Below are 21,269 nucleotides of genomic sequence, written 5' to 3'. Positions count from 1 at the left end.
GCTGTTGTTCTGGGATCGATTTGCACTTTTCGCACCAAAGTACGTTCATCTCTAGGAGACAGAACACGTCTCCTTCCTGAGCGATATGACGGCTGCGTGGTCCCATGGTGTTTATACTTGCATACTATTGTTTGTACAGATGAACTTGGTACCTTCAGGCATTTGGAGGTCTTGGCTGATTTCTTTTGATTTTCCCATGATGTCAAGCAAAGAGGCACTGAGTTTGAAGGTAGGCCTTGAAATACATCCACAGGTACACCTCCGATTGACTCAAATTATGTCAAATAGCCTATCAGAAGCTTCTAAAGCTATGACATCATTTTCTGGAATTGTCCAAGCTGTTTAAAGGTACAGTCAATTTAGTGTATGTAAACTTCTGACCCACTGGAATTGTGATACAGTGGATTATAAATGAAATAATCTGTCTTTAAACAATTGTTGGAAGAATGACTTGTGTCATGCACAAAGTAGATGTCCTAACTGACTTGCCAAAACAATCGTTTCCAAGAAATTGTGGAGTGGTTGAAAAACGAGTTTTAATGACTCCAATTTAAGTGTATGTAAACTCCCGACTTCAACGGTACATCTTGTTCTTGTCTTGTTAAGGGATACCATTTAACCGGCTGAGCCCGTCTATTGCTCTCTTTGGATTGGTGAATACATCTCGTTATTTTAATAATTTTTTAAATATTCGATGTATTGACGTCAGCAGCCTGAATTCAATCGAGAGGGAGATGCTGGTCAGTTCAATTCAAAGGGCTTTATTTGAATTGGAAACATATGTTTACATTGCCAAAGCAAGTGAAATAGATAATAAATAAAAGTGAAATAAACAATAAGAAATAAACAGTAAACATTACACTCACAAAAGTGTAAAATACTTTTTAAATGTCATATTATGTATACATACAGTGTTGTAATGATGTGCAAATAGTTCAAGTACGAAATGGAAAATAAATAAACATAAATATGGGTTGTATTTACAATAGTGTTTGTTCTCCACTGGTTGCTCTTGTGGCAACAGGTCACAAATCTTGCTGCTGTGATTGCGCACTGTGGTATTTCACCCAATAGATATGGGAGTTTATCAAAATGTGATTTGTTTTCGAATTATTTGTGGGCCTGTGTAATCTGAGGGAAATATGTGTCTCTATGGTCATACATTTGGCAGGAGGTTAGGAAGTGCAGCTCCGATATTAAGCGGTTTTTCGCAAAATTGCCGGGATGTCACGTGTCACTTATATCAGTACACTCGTATAAACCTTAGCATAGCGAAACATCTATCGAATAAAATAAGCCTCACGTGTCAAAACAGCAATTCATTGTATCTTGACTCAATTCAACACACCCAGTCTTCCCCATACAAAACTGGTAACATGCTTAAGGTGGACCCATTTTGGGCGGAGTAAAGCCTCTCGCTAGCCTCTTCCTCTCTTGGGAAACCCCTATTCGTGGCTGATTACAGTCATTTGTTGTGACGTCTACTAATGCAACGTAAACTGTGGCTTGTTGGAAAGGTTTCCAATTAGTTTCCGATGCTTCGTTTAATGATAATGGTAAGTACATTTTCCGTTTTGTTAGGTGATTGGGCTAACCACAGGTCTAGCTAGTTAACTCGCTGGTTTAGTGGTTAGCCTACGCTAGCTACAGCTGTCTTAGTACGTCTCGGTGACAGCTGATGCAGCGAATACAGCTAACGGTAGCTATCTAACCTGTAGAACGACTGGACACATCTGATACTGGGCCGCAACTATATATTGTGTAGCTAGCTATCTGTATAGCTACCTCACTTAGCGAACTAGATGTGTATATATATATATATATATATATGTGTGTGTAATAGCAATAGCTCCCTTTACTGCATCTAATTCCTGTAAGCCACCCAGTATTGTTATAGCAGCTTTCATTAGGTGTGTGTGTGTGTGCGTGTGTGTGTGTGTGTGTGCGTGTGTGCGTGTGTGCGTGTGTGTGTGTGTGTGTGTGTGTGTGTCGGAAGTGGAGTCGAACAATGGGAGTGGGAGAGAACACTTGGCTGCTTATTCCCAGAGGTCTATTCGCTCATCAGCCCAGCCCCAGAGATCAAGTATCAGACCACAGTCCCACGCACTTTCACGGTATCTAACACAGTGTGACGAACTAGCTGTGTAGAGTAGAGTACACAAGTGCACAGCCCTCTGTCTGCCAGCCCACCTGCTCTCTCTGCCAAGAAGCCTCTCCAGTCTTAGCAGGCAGGTGAGAGAGCTGCCCTGGCATCCGCTATAACTAGAGTTGGCCCTCGTTAGAGGTGTACTGAACTATACTGTACACAAACTACTTTGCTACCTGTTCCCAGAAGATTAAGTGAGATGGGAATCACATTATCCAATACAGTCGTTCCTCTCCACTGCATGGATCGGATGGGACCAGACACAGCTCGCATTTGCTCTACGTGTAGGCCTATTTGTTGACATTTGTCCTGATCAGAACTCTGTGTGCGATTTCTCTGCTGAGAACCTGTTGGAGAAAACATTACATGGGTAATACTGGGACAGGGCCATGGCTTGTGTGGTGTAGCAGCTAACAGGCAGGTGTGGAGCCAGAGCCTAGGCATTATTAACAGAACAAAGATTCCATTGGACGCCACATGTGAGACTTGTGTTCTGAAGGCTGAATCGTGCTGGATCATAGCGGGGAACCTCTATGCTTCACTTCAGATGTCAAACCTACAGCAGTAGCAGTAAACCACCAGGCCACAAAAGACTGGAAAAATACATTCTTAAGCATTTGAACCAATGCTTTTCAGACTCGCTCCACCCTGTTGACAAATAACAGATGATAGAATTATTTGCTGAAGTGATTCAACATAACATAACAGAACTCTATCGAACTTAGACTCCTTTCCTTGATTGACACAGAACAAAGCAAGGCTACACCTTAGTGTGCCTCAGAACCAACCATATAACAAGAAAATACCAATATCAAGAGATTCAGTGCCTTTTCCATTGTCTCTCGTCCTGTGTAATGGTGGCCAGCCAAATCTTTTCTGAGGACAGTGAGGTGGAGTTAGTATCATGAAAGACAGAACCCAAAATCACAATAATCGGAGGATAGGATTACACCGTCCTGTCATCCAGCTGTTCCTAGGTCAGAAGAGACTGACCTAGATTAACTAAGGTTGCATCCTAAATGGGACCCTATTCCCAATGTAGTGCACTACCTTTGACCAAACCCCTATGTAAGGAATTGGGTGCCATTTAGGACGCAACCTAAGGCTCAGCTACTGCTCATAACTTCACTCTCACTTAATGAATACAGTAGGAGTATTCATTATTCAAATGATGTGTACTACAGTTGAAGTCGGAAGTTTACATACACTTAGGTTGGAGTCATTAAAACAGTTTTTCAACCACTTCACAAATTTGTTGTTAAACTATAGTTTTGGCAAGTCGGTTAGGACATCTACTTTGTGCATGACACAAGTATTTTTTCCAACAATTTTTTACAGGCAGATTATTTCACTTTTATAATTCACTGTATCACAATTCGAGTGGGTCAGAAGTAGAGGTCGACCGATTATGATTTTTCAACACCGATACCGATTATTGGAGGACCAAAAAAAGCCGATACCGATTAATCAGCTGATTTAAAAAATATTTTATTTATTTGTAATAATGACAACTGAATACTGAATGAACACTTATTTTTAACTTAATATAATACACCAATAAAATCAATTTAGCCTCAAATCAATAATTAAACATGTTCAATTTGGTTTAAATAATGCAAAAACAAAGTGTTGGTAAAGAAAGTAAAAGTGCAATATGTGCCATGTAAGAAAGCTAACGTTTATGTTCCTTGCTCAGAACATGAGAACATATGAAAGCTGGTGGTTCCTGTTAACATGAGTCTTCAATATTCCCAGGTAAGAAGTTTTAGGTTGTAGTCATTATAGGAATTATAGGACTATTTCTCTCTATACGATTTGTATTTCAAATACCTATGACTATTGGATGTTCTTATAGGCACTTTAGTATAGCTTCCATCCCTCTCCTCGCCGCTACCTGGGCTCGAACCAGGAACACATCGACAACAGCCACCCTCGAAGCAGCGTTACCCATGCAGAGCAAGGGGAACAACCACTCCAAGTCTCAGAGCGAGTGACGTTTGAAACGCTATTAGCGCGCACCCCACTAACTAGCTAGCCATTTCACATCGGTTACACCGGCCTAATCTTGGGAGTTGATAGGCTTGAAGTCATAAACAGCGCAATGCTTGAAGCATTGCGAAGAGCTGCTGGCAAAACGCACGAAAGTGCTGTTTGAATGAATGCTTACGAGCCTGCTGGTGCCTACCATCGCTCAGTCAGACTGCTCTATCAAATCATAGACTTAATTATAACATAATAACACACCGCAATACGAGCCTTAGGTCATTAATATGGTCGAATCCGGAAACGATCATTTCGAAAACGAAACGTTTATTCTTTCAGTGAAATACGGAAACTTTCCGTATTTTATCTAACGGATGGCATCCCTAAGTCTAAATATTGCTGTTACATTGCACAACCTTCAATGTTATGTCATAATTACGTAAAATTCTGGCAAATTAGTTCGCAATGAGCCAGGCGGCCCAAACTGTTTCATACACCCTGACTCTGTGTGCAATGAACGCAAGAGAAGTGACCCAATTTCACCTGGTTAATATTGCCTGCTAACCTTTCTTTTAGCTAAATATGCAGGTTTAAAAATATACTTTTGAGATACTTTTATGTCTTGATTTTAAGAAAGGCATTGATGTTTATGGTTAGGTACACGTTGGAGCAACGACAGTCCTTTTTCGCGAATGCGCACCGCATCGATAATATGCAATGCAGGACACGCTAACTAGTAATATCATCAATCATGTGTAGTTATAACTAGTGATTATGATTGATTGATTTTTTTTTTATAAGATAAGTTTAATGCTAGCTAGCAACTTACCTTGGCTTCTTACTACATTCGCGTAACAGGCAGGCTCCTCGTGGGGCAGGTGGTTAGAGCATTGGACTAGGTAACAGTAAGGTTGCAAGATTGAAACCCTGAGCTGACATGGTAAAAATCTGTCGTTCTGCCCCTGAACAAGGCAGTTAACCCATCGTTCCTAGGCCGTCATTGAAAATAAGAATGTGTTCTTAACTGACTTGCCTTGTTAAATAAAGTTGTAAAAAATCGGCATCCAAAACTACAGATTTCCGTTTGTTATGAAAACTTGAAATCGGCCCTAATTAATCGGCCATTCCGATTATGTTGACTGTGTTGACTGTGCCTTTTAAACAGCTTGGAAAATTCCAGAAAATTATGTCATGGCTTTATAAGCTTCTGATCTGCTAATTGACATAATTTGAGTCAATTGGAGGTGTACCTGTGGATGTATTTCAAGACCTATCTTCAGACTCAGTGCCTCTGCTTGGCATCATGGGGAAATCAAAAGAACTCATCAAAAAAATGGTAGACCTCCACACGGCTGGTTCATCCTTGGGAGCAATTTCCAAACTCCTGAAGGTACCAAGTTCATCAGTACAAACAATAGTGTGCAAGGATAAACACCATGGGACCACGCAGCCATCACACCGCTCAGGAAGGGGATGCGTTCTGTCTCCTAGAGATGAACGTACTTTGGTGCGAAAAGTGCAAATCAATCCCAGAACAACAGCAAAGGACATTGTGAAGATGCTGGAGGAAACAGGTACAAAAGTATCTATAGCCACAGTAAAATGAGTCCTATATCGACATATCGAAGAAGCCACTGCTCCAAAACTGCCATAAAAAAAGCCAGGCTACGTTTTGCAACTGCACATGGGGACAAAGATCGTACTTTTTGGAGAAATGTCCTCTGGTCTGATGAAACAAAAATAGAACTGTTTGGCCATAATGACCATCATTATGTTTGGATGGAAAAGGGGGATGCTTGCAAGCTGAAAAAACACCATCCCAACCATGAAGCACGGGGATGTAAGCATCATGTTGTGGGGGTGCTTTGCTGCAGAAGGAACTGGTGCACTTCACAAAATAGATTGCATCATGACAAAATAGATGGCATCATGAGGTAGGAAATTATGTGGATATATTGAAGCAACATCTCAAGACATCAGTCAGGAAGTTAAAGCTTGGTCGCAAATGGGTTTTCCAAATGGACAATGACCCCAAGCATACTTCCAAAGTTATGGCAAAATGGTTTAAGGACAACAAAGTCAAGGTATTGGAGTGGCCATCACCCTGACCTCAATCCTATAGAAAATGTGTAGACAGAACTAATAAAGCGTGTGCGAGCAAGGAGGCCTACACACCACAATTTCAAGGTAATGCTACCAAATACTAATTGAGTGCATGTAAACTTCTGACCCAATGGGAATGTGATGAAATAAATAAAAGCTGAAATGAATCATTCTCTACTATTATTCTGACATTTCACATTCTTAAAATAAAGTGGTGATCCTAACTCACCTAATACTGAGTTTAAATGTATTTGGCTACGGTGTATGTAAACTTCCAACTTCAACTGTATATTACGTATTGGATCACAAACAAATACAACTTTTACACTACCGGTCAAAAGTTTTAGAACACCTACTCATTCAAAGGTTTTTCTTTATTTGTACTATTTTTGGCCAGGTCATCTGATGCAGCACTCCATACTCTCCTTCTTGGTCAAATAGTCCTTACACAGCCTGGAGGTGTGTTGGGTCATTGTCCTGTTGAAAAACAAATGATAGTCCCACTAAGTCCCACTAAGCCCAAACCAGATTCGATGGCATATTCCTGCTGAATGCTGTGGTAGTCATGCTGGTTAAGTGTGCCTTGGTTTCTAAATATAATCACAGACAGTGTCACCAGTAAAACACCATAACACCTCCTCCTCCAAGCTTTACGGTGGGAAATACACATGCGGGGATCATCCGTTAACCCACACCACATCTCTCAAAGACATGGTGGTTAGAACCAAAAATCACAAATTTTGATTCCAGACCAAATGACACATTTCCACCGGTCTCCTTCCACAGTCTCCTCTGAACAGTTGATGTTGAGATGTGTCTGTTACTTGAACTCTGTGAAGCAATTATTTGGGTTGTAATTTCTGGTAACTCTGCTGCACAGGATAAGTTCATTAGAGGTAACTCTGGGTCTTCCATTCCTGTTGCGGTCCTCATGAGAGCCAGTTTCATCATAGCGCTTGATGGTTTTTGCGACTGCACTTGAAGACATTTTCCGTATTGACTGACCTTAGTCTAAAAATAATGATGGACTGTCATTTCTCTTTGCTTATTTGAGATGTTCTTGCCATAATATGGACTTGGTCTTTTACCAAATAGGGCTGTCTTCTGTATACCCCCCTACTTTGTCACAACACAACTGATTGGCTCAAACACATTAAGAAGGAAAGAAATTCCTCAAATGAACTTTTAAGAAGGCACACCTGTTAATTGAAAAGCATTCCAGGTGACTACCTCATGAAGCTGGTTGAGAGAATGCCAAGAGTGTGCAAAGCTGTCATCAAGGCAAAGGGTGGTTATTTGAAGAATCTGAAATGTAAAACTAATGTTGATTTGTTTAACACTTTGTTTCTACATGAATTCTATATGTGTTATTTAATAGTTTTAATGTCTTCACTATTATTCTACAATGTACAAAATAGTAAAAGTAAAGAAAAACCCTTGAATGACTAGGTGTTCTAAAACTTTTGTCCGGTAGTGTAGTTACCAATAAAATGGTCTGACGGTGAAGTGGACATACTCAGTGTATATACTGTATACTGAACAAAAATATAAACACAACCTGCAACTAGGGTTGCACATTTTGGGGAATATTCAGAGGTGGGAATTAATGGGAATATATGCAAATTAATATTCATACCATTTAAATGTAGATGTTTTTTTGCATTGGATAAATTTACCATAACATATGGAGACAGAAACATAAACATTTTACCTCATCATAAGTAGACATACTTGCAAATTATTGATTCAATCCTTCCAATAGAAATAAAACAATTTAGTGACGAATTGAACTTTCAATGAGTTGACTCTGCACATGGGATGATTTCAATGAACAACAAAAGAAAGGGAATATTGAATGATCCTCGATGATCCATCGCGTCTCCCATCTGTAAAATGATAGTCTAGAAACTAAAGCTTTGGTTGTCTTCCTCTCAGGCTTCCATGTCTTCTGCCTGGACCTCCGCAATGTCCACCTTCTGAACATCAGACTCTGAGGCCTCATCTTCACTGTCACTTTCCAACCTTGTTGAGGATGGCTCATTGTCAGGCTCAAAAAGCCTCAAATTTGCCCGGATGGCCACCAATTTTTCATCCCTTGTATTGATCAGCCTGTTGCGTGCTTTGCTGTGTGTGTGTGTTCCCAAACAAGGACCAGTTGCGCTCTGAGGCGGCTGATGTTGGTGGGATTTGGAGGATGTTGGAGGCCACAGGGGAAAGAGCCTCAGATCCACAAAGTCCCTTCCACCAGGTGGCTGGTGAGATATGTTGGTACGACTGCCATATTTCATCTCCATCCAAAGTCTTGCTTGGAACTGTGTACTTCGCCAGACTGCCAAGAACCTTGCCCTCATCCAGGCCAGGGTGGCGAGTTACAGTAGGGATTGCACCATAGGCCTTGTTGATCTCTGCACCAGACAGGATGCTCTTGCCAGCATACTTGGGGTCCAACATGTACACTGTGGCGTGTATGGGCTTCAGGCAGAAGTCTTCTCCCTTTTTGATGTATTTCAGAACTGCAGTTTCCTCTGATTGAAGCAACAGTGAAGTAGGCAGTATGGAGTTCTTCTCTTACATCTGCAAGCAGAGTCTGAACATCAGACAGGATGGCATTTTCTCCCTCAATCCGTGCAATGGCTACTGCTATGAGTTTCAGGCTGCTTTACCACTCTCTCCCAAAATACACTGCTCAAAAAAATAAAGGGAACACTAAAATAACACATCCTAGATCTGAATGAAGGAAATATTCTTATTAAATACTTTTTTCTTTACATAGTTGAATGTGCTGACAACAAAATCACACACAAATTATCAATGGAAATCAAATTTATCAACCCATGGAGGTCTGGATTTGGAGTCACACTCAAAATTAAAGTGGAAAACCACACTACAGGCTGTTCCAACTTTGATGTAATGTCCTTAAAACAAGTCAAAATGAGGCTCAGTAGTGTGTGTGTGGCCTCCACGTGCCTGTATGACCTCCCTACAACGCCTGGGAATGCTCCTGATGATGTGGCGGATGGTCTCGTGATGGATCTCCTCCCAGACCTGGACTAAAGCATCCGCCAACTCCTGGACAGTCTGTGGTGCAACGTGGCGTTGGTGGATGGAGCGAGACATGATGTCCCAGATGTGCTCAATTGGATTCAGGTATGGGGAACGGGCAGGCCAGTCCATAGCATCAATGCCTTCCTCTTGCAGGAACTGCTGACACACTCCAGCCACATGAGGTCTAGTATTGTCTTGCATTAGGAGGAACCCAGGGCCAACCGCACCAGCATATGGTCTCACAAGGGGTCTGAGGATCTCATCTCGGTACCTAATGACAGTCAGGCTACATCTGGCGAGCACATGGAGGGCTGTGCGGCCCCCCCAAAGAAATGCCACCCCACACCATGACTGACCCACCGCCAAACCGGTCATGCTGGAGGATGTTGCAGGCAGCAGAACGTTCTCCACAGCGTCTCCAGACTCTGTCACGTCTGTCACATGTGCTCAGTGTGAACCTGCTTTCATCTGTGAAGAGCACAGGGCGCCAGTGGCGAATTTGCCAATCTTGGTGTTCTCTGGCAAATGCCAAATGTCCTGCACGGTGTTGGGCTGTAAGCACAACCCCCACCTGTGGACGTCGGGCCCTCATACCACCCTCATGGAGTCTGTTTCTGACCATTTGAGCAGACACATGCACATTTGTGGCCTGCTGGAGGTCATTTTGCAGGGCTCTGGCAGTGCTCTTCCTGCTCCTCCTTGCACAAAGGCGGAGGTAGCTGCTGCTGGGTTGTTGCCCTTTTACGGCCTCCTCCACGTCTCCTGATGTAATGGCCTGTCTCCTGGTAGCGCCTCCATGCTCTGGACACTACGCTGACAGACACAGCAAACCTTCTTGCCACAGCTCGCATTGATGTGCCATCCTGGATGAGCTGCACTACCTGAGCCACTTGTGTGGGTTGTAGACTCCGTCTCATGCTACCACTAGAGTGAAAGCACCGCCAGCATTCAAAAGTGACCAAAACATCAGCCAGGAAGCATAGGAACTGAGAAGTTGTCTGTGGTCACCACCTGCAGAACCACTCCTTTATTGGGGGTGTCTTGCTAATTGCCTATAATTTCCACCTGTTCTTTATTCCATTTGCACAACAGCATGTGAAATCTATTGTCAATCAGTGTTGCTTCCTAAGTGGACAGTTTGATTTCACAGAAGTGTGATTGACTTGGAGTTACATTGTGTTGTTTAAGTGTTCCCTTTATTTTTTTTGAGCAGTGTATATTCACCCCACCCAGTATTGTAATCAAAACTTACCAGAAGGCATGTAGTCCTTGGCTCAGACAGTGTAGTAGTGTGGGCTCAATAGCATCTCATTAGTGTGCAAGATCTTGAGAATCCGCTGTACATGTGATGGAAGAGTACACTGCACATGTGATGGAATCATTTTTTTAAATAAAAAAATAAAATAAAAGTTAAGGACAAACTCTTATTTTCAATGACTGCCTAGGAACAGTGGATTAACTGCCTGTTCAGGGGCAGAATGACAGATTTGTACCTTGTCAGCTCGGGGATTTGAACTTGCAACCTTCCGGTTACTAGTCCAACGCTCTAACCACTAGGTTACCCTGCCGTCCCATGCACTGTGCATGCAGAGGGTTGCAATCCTATTGAATTGGGGATAGTTTAACCAAATTATTCCACAAGATCTAGATTTGTTTTATGTATATCCCAAAGTAAACTGCCTCTTACTCAGGCCCAGAAGCTAGGATATGCATATAATTGGTAGATTTGGATAGAAAACACTCGAAGGCTTCTAAAACTGTTAAAATGTGGCAGGCTGATATGTCATCCAAAAAGTAATAATATTCAGCCTTCCACTGTTTCCAATGGCTTTCATGTTTATTATGAGGCGAAGTCCTCACAGATTGTAGTTCCTAGGGCTTCCACTAGATGTCAACAGTCTTTAGAAAGAGTTTCAGGCTTGTTTTGGGAAAAATGAGCTAGAAGTTGTAGTTTTTCTAAGTGGCTCCCATTTTGGCTGTAGTGTTTCCATGTGCGTGCGGAGGTGAAAGCGCGTTCTTTGTTATTTATCTCCGGTAATGAACATACTATTCTCCGTCTTAAATTGTATAATTTATTTACCTATTAGGGTACCTGAGGTTTGATTATAAACGTTGTTTGACTTGTTTGGATACGTTTATTGGTAACGTTTGGGATTAATTTTGTATGCATTTTGAAGGAGGGAAACCGGTGGATTATTGAATGAAGCACGCCAGCTGAACTGAGTTTTTATGGATATAAAGAAGGACTTTATCGAACCAGAGGACCATTTGTGATGTAACTGGGACCTTTTGGAGTGCCAACAGAAGAAGATCTTCAAAGGTAAGGCATTTATTATATCGCTATTTCTGACTTTCGTGTCGCACCTGCCTGGTTGAATTTTTTTTTTCATGTTTTGTATGCGGGGCGCTGTCCTCAGATAATCGCATGGTGTGCTTTCGCCGTAAAACCTTTTTGAAATCTGACACAGCGGCTGGATTAACAAGAAGTTAAGCTTTATTTTGATGTATTTGTATTTTCATGAATTTGTATTTTCATAAATATTTATATTTCTGTCATTTGAATTTTGCGCTCTGCAATTTCACTGGATGTTGACCAGGTGGGACCCTACTGTCCACCTGCCCATAAGAAGTTAACTTCCCATGGAACAATTCCTGAAAAATTCCAGAAATTTACCGGAAAGTTTCCAAACCTTTGCAACCCTGCATGCAACAATTTCAAAAATTTTACTTACAGTTCATTTTAGTTACAGTTCATATAAGGAAATCAGTCTGTTGAAATAAAATAATTAGGCCCTAATCTATGGATTTCACACGACTGGGCAAGGGCACGGCCATGGGTGGGCCTGGGAGGGCATAGGGGAGAATGTTTTTCCCCACAAAGGGCATTATTACAGACAGAAATATGTCTCCGCACCCCTCAGACGATCCCGCAGGTGAAGAAGCCAGATGTGGAGGTCCTGGGCTGGCGTGGTTACACGTGGTCTGCTGTTGTGAGGCCGGTTGGACGTACTTTGCTCCGTTTGTCTTTGCCTCAAACCTGACTAGTCTCATAGTCCCAGAAAAACATCCCCACCACATGATGCTGCCACCACCATGCTTCACCGTAGGGATGGTGCCAGGTTTCCACCCGAGGTGACGCTTGGCATTCAGGCCAAAGAGTTCAATCGTGGTTTCATCAGACCAGATCATTTTGTTTCTCATGGTCTGAGAGTCCAACTTCTTACATTTTAAGAATGATGGAGGCCTCTGTGTTCTTGGGGACTGTCAATGCTGCAGACATTTGTTGGTACCCTTCCCCAGATCTGTGCCTCGACACAATCCTGTCTTGGAGTTCTACGGACAATTCCTTTGACCTCGTGGCTTGGTTTTTGCTCTGACATGAACTGCCAACTGTGGGACCTTATATAGACAGGTGTGTGCCATTCCAAATCATGTCCAATCAATTGGATTTACCACAGGTGGACTCCAATCAAGTTGTAAAAACATCTCAAGGATGATCAATGGAAACAGGATGCACCTGAGCTCAATTTCGAGTCTCATAGCAAAGGGTCTGAATACTTTTAAATAAATAAGGTATTTCTGTTTTTTTAATAAATTGGCAAACTTTTCAAAACTGTTTTTGCTTTGTCATTTTGGGGTATTGTATGTAGATTGATGAGGAAATGTTTTTATTTAATCAATTTGAGAATAAGGCTGTAATGTAACAAAATGTGGGGTCTGAATGCTTTTTGAATGCACTCTATAAGTAAGCTGTGTTACTCTTGCTCCTTTGTGTCTATTCGTTAAAGCGGTCTCTTCTCACACGCTGTACATTAACCTAGCCTATCCCACCTCACACTTCACACAACCACATTTAGTCTGCCCTCCAAATGGTTGTTGACATGTGTCTTGTTTGCTCTGGTAGGAGTGGGTACGGTGGTGCCCCAGCCCCCTGGTCTGTGGGATGACTCGATGAGTGTGGTGGGGTGTGGCGGCGGGGCACGGAACAGCAGAGCGACTGAGTGAGAAGAATGGGCAGTAAGGGCTGTGACTGCAGGCTCGCTGTCTCCACTTGTGTCCCCACTGCGGTCCTCTACGGCTCCCTGTCCCTGTTTGTCTCCATCCTGCACAACGTCTTCCTGCTCTACTACGTGGAGACCTTTGTCTCCGTTTATAAGATCGACAAGCTCTCCTTTTGGGTCGGAGAGGTGAGTGACAGTTCCTGCCTTCAATGGATGATTATAATATTTGTGGTTTGGACGCTTTCTGCTTTAGACGATGACAAATGTGTTGGATAAAGCAGAAAGACTGATACCTGGCTTTTTTCTCGGTTAGGATGTTTAACTGTCCTGTTACACTAACTCCTCCACCACTGACTCTCTGTCCCACACAGACAGTGTTCCTGATATGGAACAGCTTAAACGACCCTCTCTTCGGCTGGCTGAGTGACCGCTCCTTCCTCAGCTCCCCACAGTAAGACGTTCTCTTCTCATCGTTTTCTCAAATCAATGGTGCACCTCTCTCTCTTTTTCAATCTCTACGTCTCTCTCTTTTTCACACTGTCTTGGAAGCACGGTTGGATAGCACAGTTAGTGAAAAGTGGTAGATGTTTCTTTACCATTGCTCTATCCTTTTTTTCTCTCTCCCCTCTATCGTAGATCTGGCCCCCAGATCTCCAGCCCAGAGGTGGTACTAAAGCGTCTGGCTGCCCTCTCTAGGAATGGCCCCCTGTTCGCCCTCTCCTTCCTGGCTTTCTGGGTGTCATGGGCGCGGCCGGGCCTCCAGTTCCTGGTGTGCTTGTGCCTGTATGACGGCTTCCTCACCGTGGTGGACCTCAACCACAACGCCCTGCTGGCCGACCTGGCCGTGTCGGCCTACGACCGCACGCGCCTCAACTTCCACTGCTCTCTGTTCAGTGCCCTGGGCTCGCTCTCTGTCTTCCTGTCCTACAGCGTCTGGGACAAGGGTGACTTCTACTCGTTCCGGCTGTTCTGCGTAGCGCTGGCGGTCGTCTCCGCACTAGGCTTCACCGCCGTCTCGCGCCTGTTGAAGAGCCGCTTTCAGAAAGAGGCGCGCCTGAGACGGGACGAGGCGCTGAAACTCAAAGAGTAGGTGACATTATTATTCATCATGTATGCACTTGAGAAACACTTGGTTTACATTATTCACTGACAAGCAAGTGGTAACTGAATAATGACACCCATTCTTGGTTTGCTTCCCACAACTCACCTTATGGCCTCAAATCATGCGTTTAATCTTTATACTCCTGTGGTGTCTATTCCAGCCTTGGCCAGGCATTTTTCTTGCTAATGGGAATTTCAAAGAGACTGAAATGTGAGCAAATAGAATTGATGCACAGTTTGCACACACTCATTCAGTCTGTTGGGCAGGTAGATAAACAGCAACACCTGCTCAGGTTACAGACTCAATCCCCTGTGTTGTGTGTGTGTGTGATGTTACACTAGTTGTCATTTCACTAATCCTCCGCTCCCTCTGGCTCAGGTTGAGTATTGGCCAGGGCCCTCTAACCCAGCAGGAGAAGCCAGTCACTCTAGGAGAGTATCTAAGGCAGCTCTCCAAGCACAGAAACTTCATGTGGTTCGCCTCTATGAACCTGGTCCAGGTGTTTCACTGTCACTTCAACAACAACTTCTTCCCTCTGTTCCTGGAGCACCTCCTCTTTGACAGCATCTCTGCCTCCACCGGCTCCATTCTGCTGGGTAAGAGGAGTACTGCTTGGATATATGCACCATGACAAGGGATGGGCCTCAAGTATAGAATGGGCTTAGTTTCATACCCTGATCCCAGATCTGTTTGGGGCTGTCTTGGCAATTTCTATGGCCATTGTCACGTTTGGCCTGACAAATGACCATAGGAGTTGGCAAGACAGCACAAACAGATTTGGGACCAGGCTATTCGTTTTGGTCTGTTTACATTTTATGGAAGGACTAGTTCTTAGAATGTGAGGAAACACAGTTTATCACTTGTCTGCATACATTTAATGCATATGGCTTTTCAGTCCACGGTCACACTATTTGGTTAGTCTGGATTTTCCATCTGTAGATGCTCAACAGATGGTCATACTTTCAACAATCCATCAGTTGATAAGCAACTGCCTGTTAAGATTAGGTTTAAAATTAGGATAAGGGCTAAGGTTAGGGTTAGAGCTAGGGTTAATCCATCTGTAGATGCTCTACAGACTATTCAGTCCGCTAACAGCTGCTCTTGACAACTCCTCACAGGGATCTCCTACATAGCACCCCACCTGAACAACCTGTATTTCCTGACCCTGTGTCAGCGCTACGGGGTCTACACGGTCATCCGCTGGCTGTTCCTGGTCAAGCTGGCTCTCAGTGTGGCCATGCTGTTGGCCGGGGCCGACCAGGTCTATCTGCTGTGCATCTTCATCGCCAGGTACTGACACACACACACTTTCTTCATTCAATCGAATACTGTGCGCTAGCTGCTAATGTAAGATACTGACATCGTTTGCTAGAAATGTTAATAAATAACACATTTGTATTTCATTTTTACATATCAAGGTCATGTACTCAAGTCACGGAAGTTATTTTCATATCAAGGACCCAGTGTCATGTGTTTTCCAACACTTGTCGAAGCTGAGCAAATGAATGAAGATTCCCAGCTTACCCAGCAGTTTTGTGTGGCTCTGTTTGCATTGTACCTGGCTGGGTGTTGTGTGTCAGCCAACCAACCAATCCCTTTATCAACATGGGGCTGGCAGCGGCTGGGCGCAGCCTACCACTAGTCCCCTTGGCACAGTGCCATTGTTTTCCTAGACCGAAATGAGAGAAAGTCATAGTGGAGGAGAGGCTTTTCTCTGTTGGTTTGGGCCTTTATATAAATGCCTTGACCTTTTAGCCCAGGAGGCGTTTTGCCTTCTCCTTTCTTTCCCTTCTAAACTCCTGCTCGGGGAAATCGGTTGCATATTCCACACCGTTGTATATTAGCAGATCAAATCAAAATCACACGCCTCGTAAACAACAGGTGTAGACTAACAGTGAAATGCTTCCCTTACGGGCTCTTTCCCAACAACGCAGAGAGAAGGAAAATGGAAAGATAATATCACAAGGAATAAATATACAATGAGCAACGGCAACATGGTTATATACACGGTGTATCAGAACCGAGTCGGTGTGCAGGAGCACGAGGCAATTGAGGCAGTAACACACATACAGGTATGGGAAAAGTGACATGGCAACAGGATAGATGATAAGCAGCAGCGTATGTTATGAGTCAGGGGGAGGGGGTGGCTGTCAAAGCAGATAGTCCTGGTAGCTATTCGGTTAACTACACTGAACAGAAATATAATAGCAACATGTAAAGTGTTGGTCCCCATGTTTCATGAGCTGAAATAAAATATCCACAAAATTTTCCATACGCACAAAAAAAAGCTTATTTCTCTCATGTTGTACACAAGTGTTTTTACATCCCTGTTAGTGAGTATTTCTCCTTTGCCAAGATAATCCATCCACCTGACAGGTGTGGCATATCAAGAAGCTGATTAAAGAGCATGATCATTACACAAATGTGCAGTTTTGTCACACAACACAATGCCACAATGTCTTGCAATTGGCATGCTGACTGCAGGAATGTCCACCAGCTATTGCCAGATAATTTAAGATGTATTTTTCTAACATAAGTCGCCTCCAATGTTGTTTTAGAGAATTTGGCAGTACTGTATGTCCAACTGGCCTCACAAACGCAGACAATGTGTAAGCATGTCAGCCTAGGACCTCCACATCCGGCTTCTTCACCTGCGGGATCGTCTGATACCAGCCACCTGGACAGCTGATGAAACTGTGGGTTACCACAACTGAAGAATTTCTGTAAAAATTGTCAGAATCTGTCTCAGGAAAGCTCATCTACGTGCTTGTCGTCCTTCACGGATGAGTCCCAGTTTCAACTCTACCGGGCAGATGGCAGACAGCGTGAATGGTGCCGTGTGGGCAAATGGTTTGCTGACGTCAACGTTGTGAACACAGTGCCTCGTGGTGGCTGAGGGGTTATGGTATGGGCAGGCATAAGCTATAGACAATGAACACAATTGTATTTTATCAATTTGAATGCACAGAGATACTGTGACAAGATCCTGAGGCTCATTTTCGTGCCATTCATCCGCCGCCATCACTTCATGTTTCAGCATGATAATGCACGGCCCAATGACACAGATCTGTACACAATTCCTGGAAGCTGAATATGTTCCAGTTCTTTCATGGCCTGCATTCTCACCAGACATGTCACAAATTGAGCATGTTTGGGGTGCTCTGGATTGACGTGTACAACAGCAGCAGGTTCCAGTTCCCACCAATATCAGGCAACTTCGCACAGCCATTGAAGAGGAGTGGGACAACATTCCACAGGCCACAATCAACAGCCTTATCAACTTTATGCGAAGATGTGTCATGCTGTATGAGGCAAATGGTGGTCACACCAGATACTGACTTTTTTTGTCTGATCCACAACCCTACTTTTTTTTCAAGGTATCTGTGAGCAACAGATTTATATCTGTATTCCCAGTCATGTGAAGTCCATAGATTAGGGCGTAATTCATTTATTTCAATTGACTGATTTCCTCATATGAACTGTAACTCAGTAAAGTCTTTGAAAATGTTTCATGTTGCGTTTTTTAAATATTTTTGTTCAGTGTATTTAGCAGTCTTATGGCTTGGGGGCAGAAGCTGTTCAGGGTCTTGTTGGTTGCCGACTTGGTTCACCGGTACCGCTTGCCATACGGTAGCAGAGGCCTTCCTCTGACATCGCCTGGTATAGAGGTACTGGATGGCAGGGAGGTCAGCCCCAGTGATGTACTGGGCCGTACACACTACCCTCTGTAGAGCCTTGCGGTCTGATGCCAAGCAGTTGCCATACATAACAATGATCTAGCCAGTCAAGATGCTCTCAGTGGTGCAGCTGTGGAACTTTTTGAAGATCTGAGGGTCAATGCTAAATCTTTTCAGCCTCCTGAGGAGGAAGAGGTGTTGTCATGCCTGTGTTCATGACTGTGTTGGTGTGTGTAATTCCTTGAAGCTCTCAACGCGCTCCACTACAGCCCCGTCGATGTGAATGGGGGGGTGCTCGGCCCGTTTCCAGTAGTCCACTATCAGCTCCTTTTGTCTTGCTGATGTTGAGGAAAAATTGGAAAAAAATGTTGAGGAAAAATACTTCAGTAATGGCTCTGAAATATGCTTATATTCTTGTGCTCCTTCTCTCCCCCCCCTCAAGTAACCGGGTGTTTACGGAGGGCACCTGCAAGCTGTTGAACCTGGTCATCACAGACTTGGTGGATGAGGACTTTGTGGTGAACCAGCGCCAGCAGGCGGCATCAGCGCTGCTCTTCGGTATGGTGGCCCTGGTTACCAAGCCTGGCCAGACCTTTGCTCCTCTCATCGGCACCTGGTTGCTGTGTGTCTACACAGGTACAAATTGACAGAAGGGCGACAAAAGTCTGTTTTAATAAAGGCTCTTCGAAAATGGAGGAGATGCTAGAATCAAACCCATTTCACTAACCTTCTCTAGGTGGATTCCCACACGTTCGTGTCTGTTCTTTATTCTCAGCATCTCTCTCTTTATTTCCAGGCTATGATATCTTTGAGAGAAACTCCATACAGGACTCTGCGGCAGCGATGGCATCCCCTGTCTCAGGCCAAGCAGGCTTCACTGTTCCACTTCGCCAGGGCTGTTTCTACCTGCTGGTGTTTGTGCCCATCTCCTGCGCCCTGCTGCAGCTACTGGCCTGGTCCCGCTTCACCCTCCACGGTCGCAGACTGCAGGGCGTCAAGGCCCAGAGGCAGGGAACCCAGCACAGCCACCTCATGGATGTCAAGGCCATCTGATCTGAGTCCAGCCCTCCGCACCTTTACTCAACTGCATGATGCTATACCACCCTCTGCCACTGGGGTAAGCAGGATGGAACACTGGAGAACGGATTTAAATCCCACTGTCAGGTCAGGGACAAAAATATACTGTGAGAATCTTGCCTTATTTTGATATTAAGAGGACAAAGACTATATGTATGAACTGATGACTAAATGATACAGCAGAGCCAATCAAAGAATAAGATTCCCATGCCCCTCTCTGGGACAGGGCGAGTAGACCATCCTAGGTTGAGGCGCAGCCTGGAATGCATTTCCATCCCCAAAGGAACACAAATTGTCACCAACTTTTCTATTACAGTGTGGTTACCCATTTTTGTATTTTTCACCCCATGGCAAAATGTGTTAAATTGCTGTGTGAAGGAAAATATTAAGTATGAAGGAAAAAAATGGGTGTATGTGCACATGAATATAAAATTTAAAGCCTGATTTGCATGGACCTTGCGCTTTTAAATTACAATTAGTGTTGAACCATCACCATGCTATTCTCTGTATCTTTATGAAGTACTTCTAGTACGAATCTGCATGTTCAGAATTGTAAAAAGTCTACCAACTATTTCTCTATTTGTTTTACTGTGACCAGTACTTCTACTATAATAGCTGCCATCTCCAATATTCAACTGAATTGCCTTGTGTTTTCTCACGCATTGTTGTAACGTTTGAAGGTGACGTGTTTAGCATTTAGGTAGCTATTACAAAACAAGGCCCTAAACAACTTCTGTTTACATGTGTACCCCAGTTCAGGAAAGAGATGTATCTTTACACAGCGTACAAAACATTAGGAATGCCTGCTCTTTCCATGAGACTGACCAGGTGAGAGCTATGATCCCTTATTGTAGTTAAATCCACTTCAGTCAGTGTAGATGAAGGGTTAAAGAATCATTTTTAAGCCTTGGGACCACTGAGACATGAATTGTGTATGTTTGCCATTCAGAGGGCGACTGGGCAAGGGAAAAGATGTAAGTGCCTTTGAACAGTAGATAGTAGGTGCCAGGAAGCACCGGTTTGTGTGTCAAGAACGGCAACGCTGCTGGGTTTTTCATGCTCAATAGTTTCCTGTGTTTATAAAGAATGGTCCACCATGCAACGGACATCCAGCCAACTTGACACAACTGTGCAAAGCATCCACGTGGAACGCTTTCGACACCTTGTAGAGTCCGTGCCCCGGCGAATTGAGGCTGTTTTGAGGGCAAATGTGGGTGCTACGCAATATTAGGAAGGTGTTCCTAATGTGTTGTACACTGTGTATATACTGTACCATGAAGAGAATTGAGAAACAAAGATTTGACTGAAAATGTGAAACTGTTGTGCCATGATGATGACCCAACTAATATATATATGATCATCATGAAGAATACATTCCGTACTTTTTCCAAAGTTTAGTTTTGAATACTGCTGCTACATGGTTTTCTATGTGAACAGAGTATTAAGGAGTCTTAAATTCCATCATATTAGTATTATTAGTATAATTTTTTTCTAAAGTATTGTGATAATTTGAAGACACCTTGATAGTAGTGTTTTTAAGTGAGTCAGGAATTCCAGTTTCAGCACCATGTGATGTACTTAGCCAAAATGGAATGCAGAGGTTTGATCTTATAAGACATCCTTACGGTATACAGCAGGGATGCCTGTAATTTCCCAGTTTTATTACGGAATACTGTACAATGTTTCTGTCTGGTTGTACCCCTGCTCATTGTAGCATCGGCCAGTTCCGACCATCTTTGTGACCTTTTATTAAAGTGATCTCACTACTTGTGAGTTTGTGGAATGTGTCTTGTTGCTCACTTTCACAGATATGTTATGGTCTGTTAGACTTGTCCTAACTCGTGTCGTGGAGAATCGTAACAAAATTTAACACTTACAAGAACTTGTGAATTCAATATAGGCTTTTAATACAAACATATCAGAAGCCTAGATGGTCCGCGGAACACGCACTTTTCCAGAGCACTGGCTCTGATTTATACACATACAACATATGTGTCCATCCCACATGCAAATTAAGTTACTTCCCTCAGTCCATCTGCCACCATTATATCCCAATCTGTGCATCCTGCTTGTTCAGCTCGATAACGCCCATATCTGCTTTCAGTTAAGTTATAATAGTGGCAGGACGTCTTCAT

General features: G+C 43.4%; 1 protein-coding gene across 2 annotated transcripts; it reads left to right on the top strand.

Moving 5' to 3' along the window:
- Nucleotides 1-1,403: 1,403 nt before the first annotated feature.
- LOC139376448 (transmembrane protein 180-like) lies at nt 1,404-20,905 on the top strand. 2 transcript variants are annotated; one of them, XM_071119063.1, is made up of 9 exons: nt 1,408-1,556; nt 11,455-11,597; nt 13,182-13,464; nt 13,650-13,729; nt 13,915-14,364; nt 14,759-14,976; nt 15,499-15,670; nt 18,500-18,693; nt 18,854-20,905. In XM_071119063.1, exons 3-9 carry the CDS (start codon nt 13,288-13,290, stop codon nt 19,108-19,110), a joined length of 1,548 nt encoding a protein of 515 aa, XP_070975164.1. In that variant the 5' UTR covers nt 1,408-1,556; nt 11,455-11,597; nt 13,182-13,287; the 3' UTR covers nt 19,111-20,905. The 2 variants fall into 2 exon arrangements, with proteins under 2 accessions (XP_070975162.1, XP_070975164.1); XM_071119061.1 differs by lacking the exon at nt 11,455-11,597 and having other exon boundaries at nt 1,404-1,556.
- The last annotated feature ends 364 nt before the right edge of the window (nt 20,906-21,269 follow it).

Source organism: Oncorhynchus clarkii, chromosome 20, assembly GCF_045791955.1.
Source record: "Oncorhynchus clarkii lewisi isolate Uvic-CL-2024 chromosome 20, UVic_Ocla_1.0, whole genome shotgun sequence".
NCBI classification, from domain to species: domain Eukaryota; kingdom Metazoa; phylum Chordata; class Actinopteri; order Salmoniformes; family Salmonidae; genus Oncorhynchus; species Oncorhynchus clarkii.
This window is presented reverse-complemented; position numbering and strand designations above follow the sequence as displayed.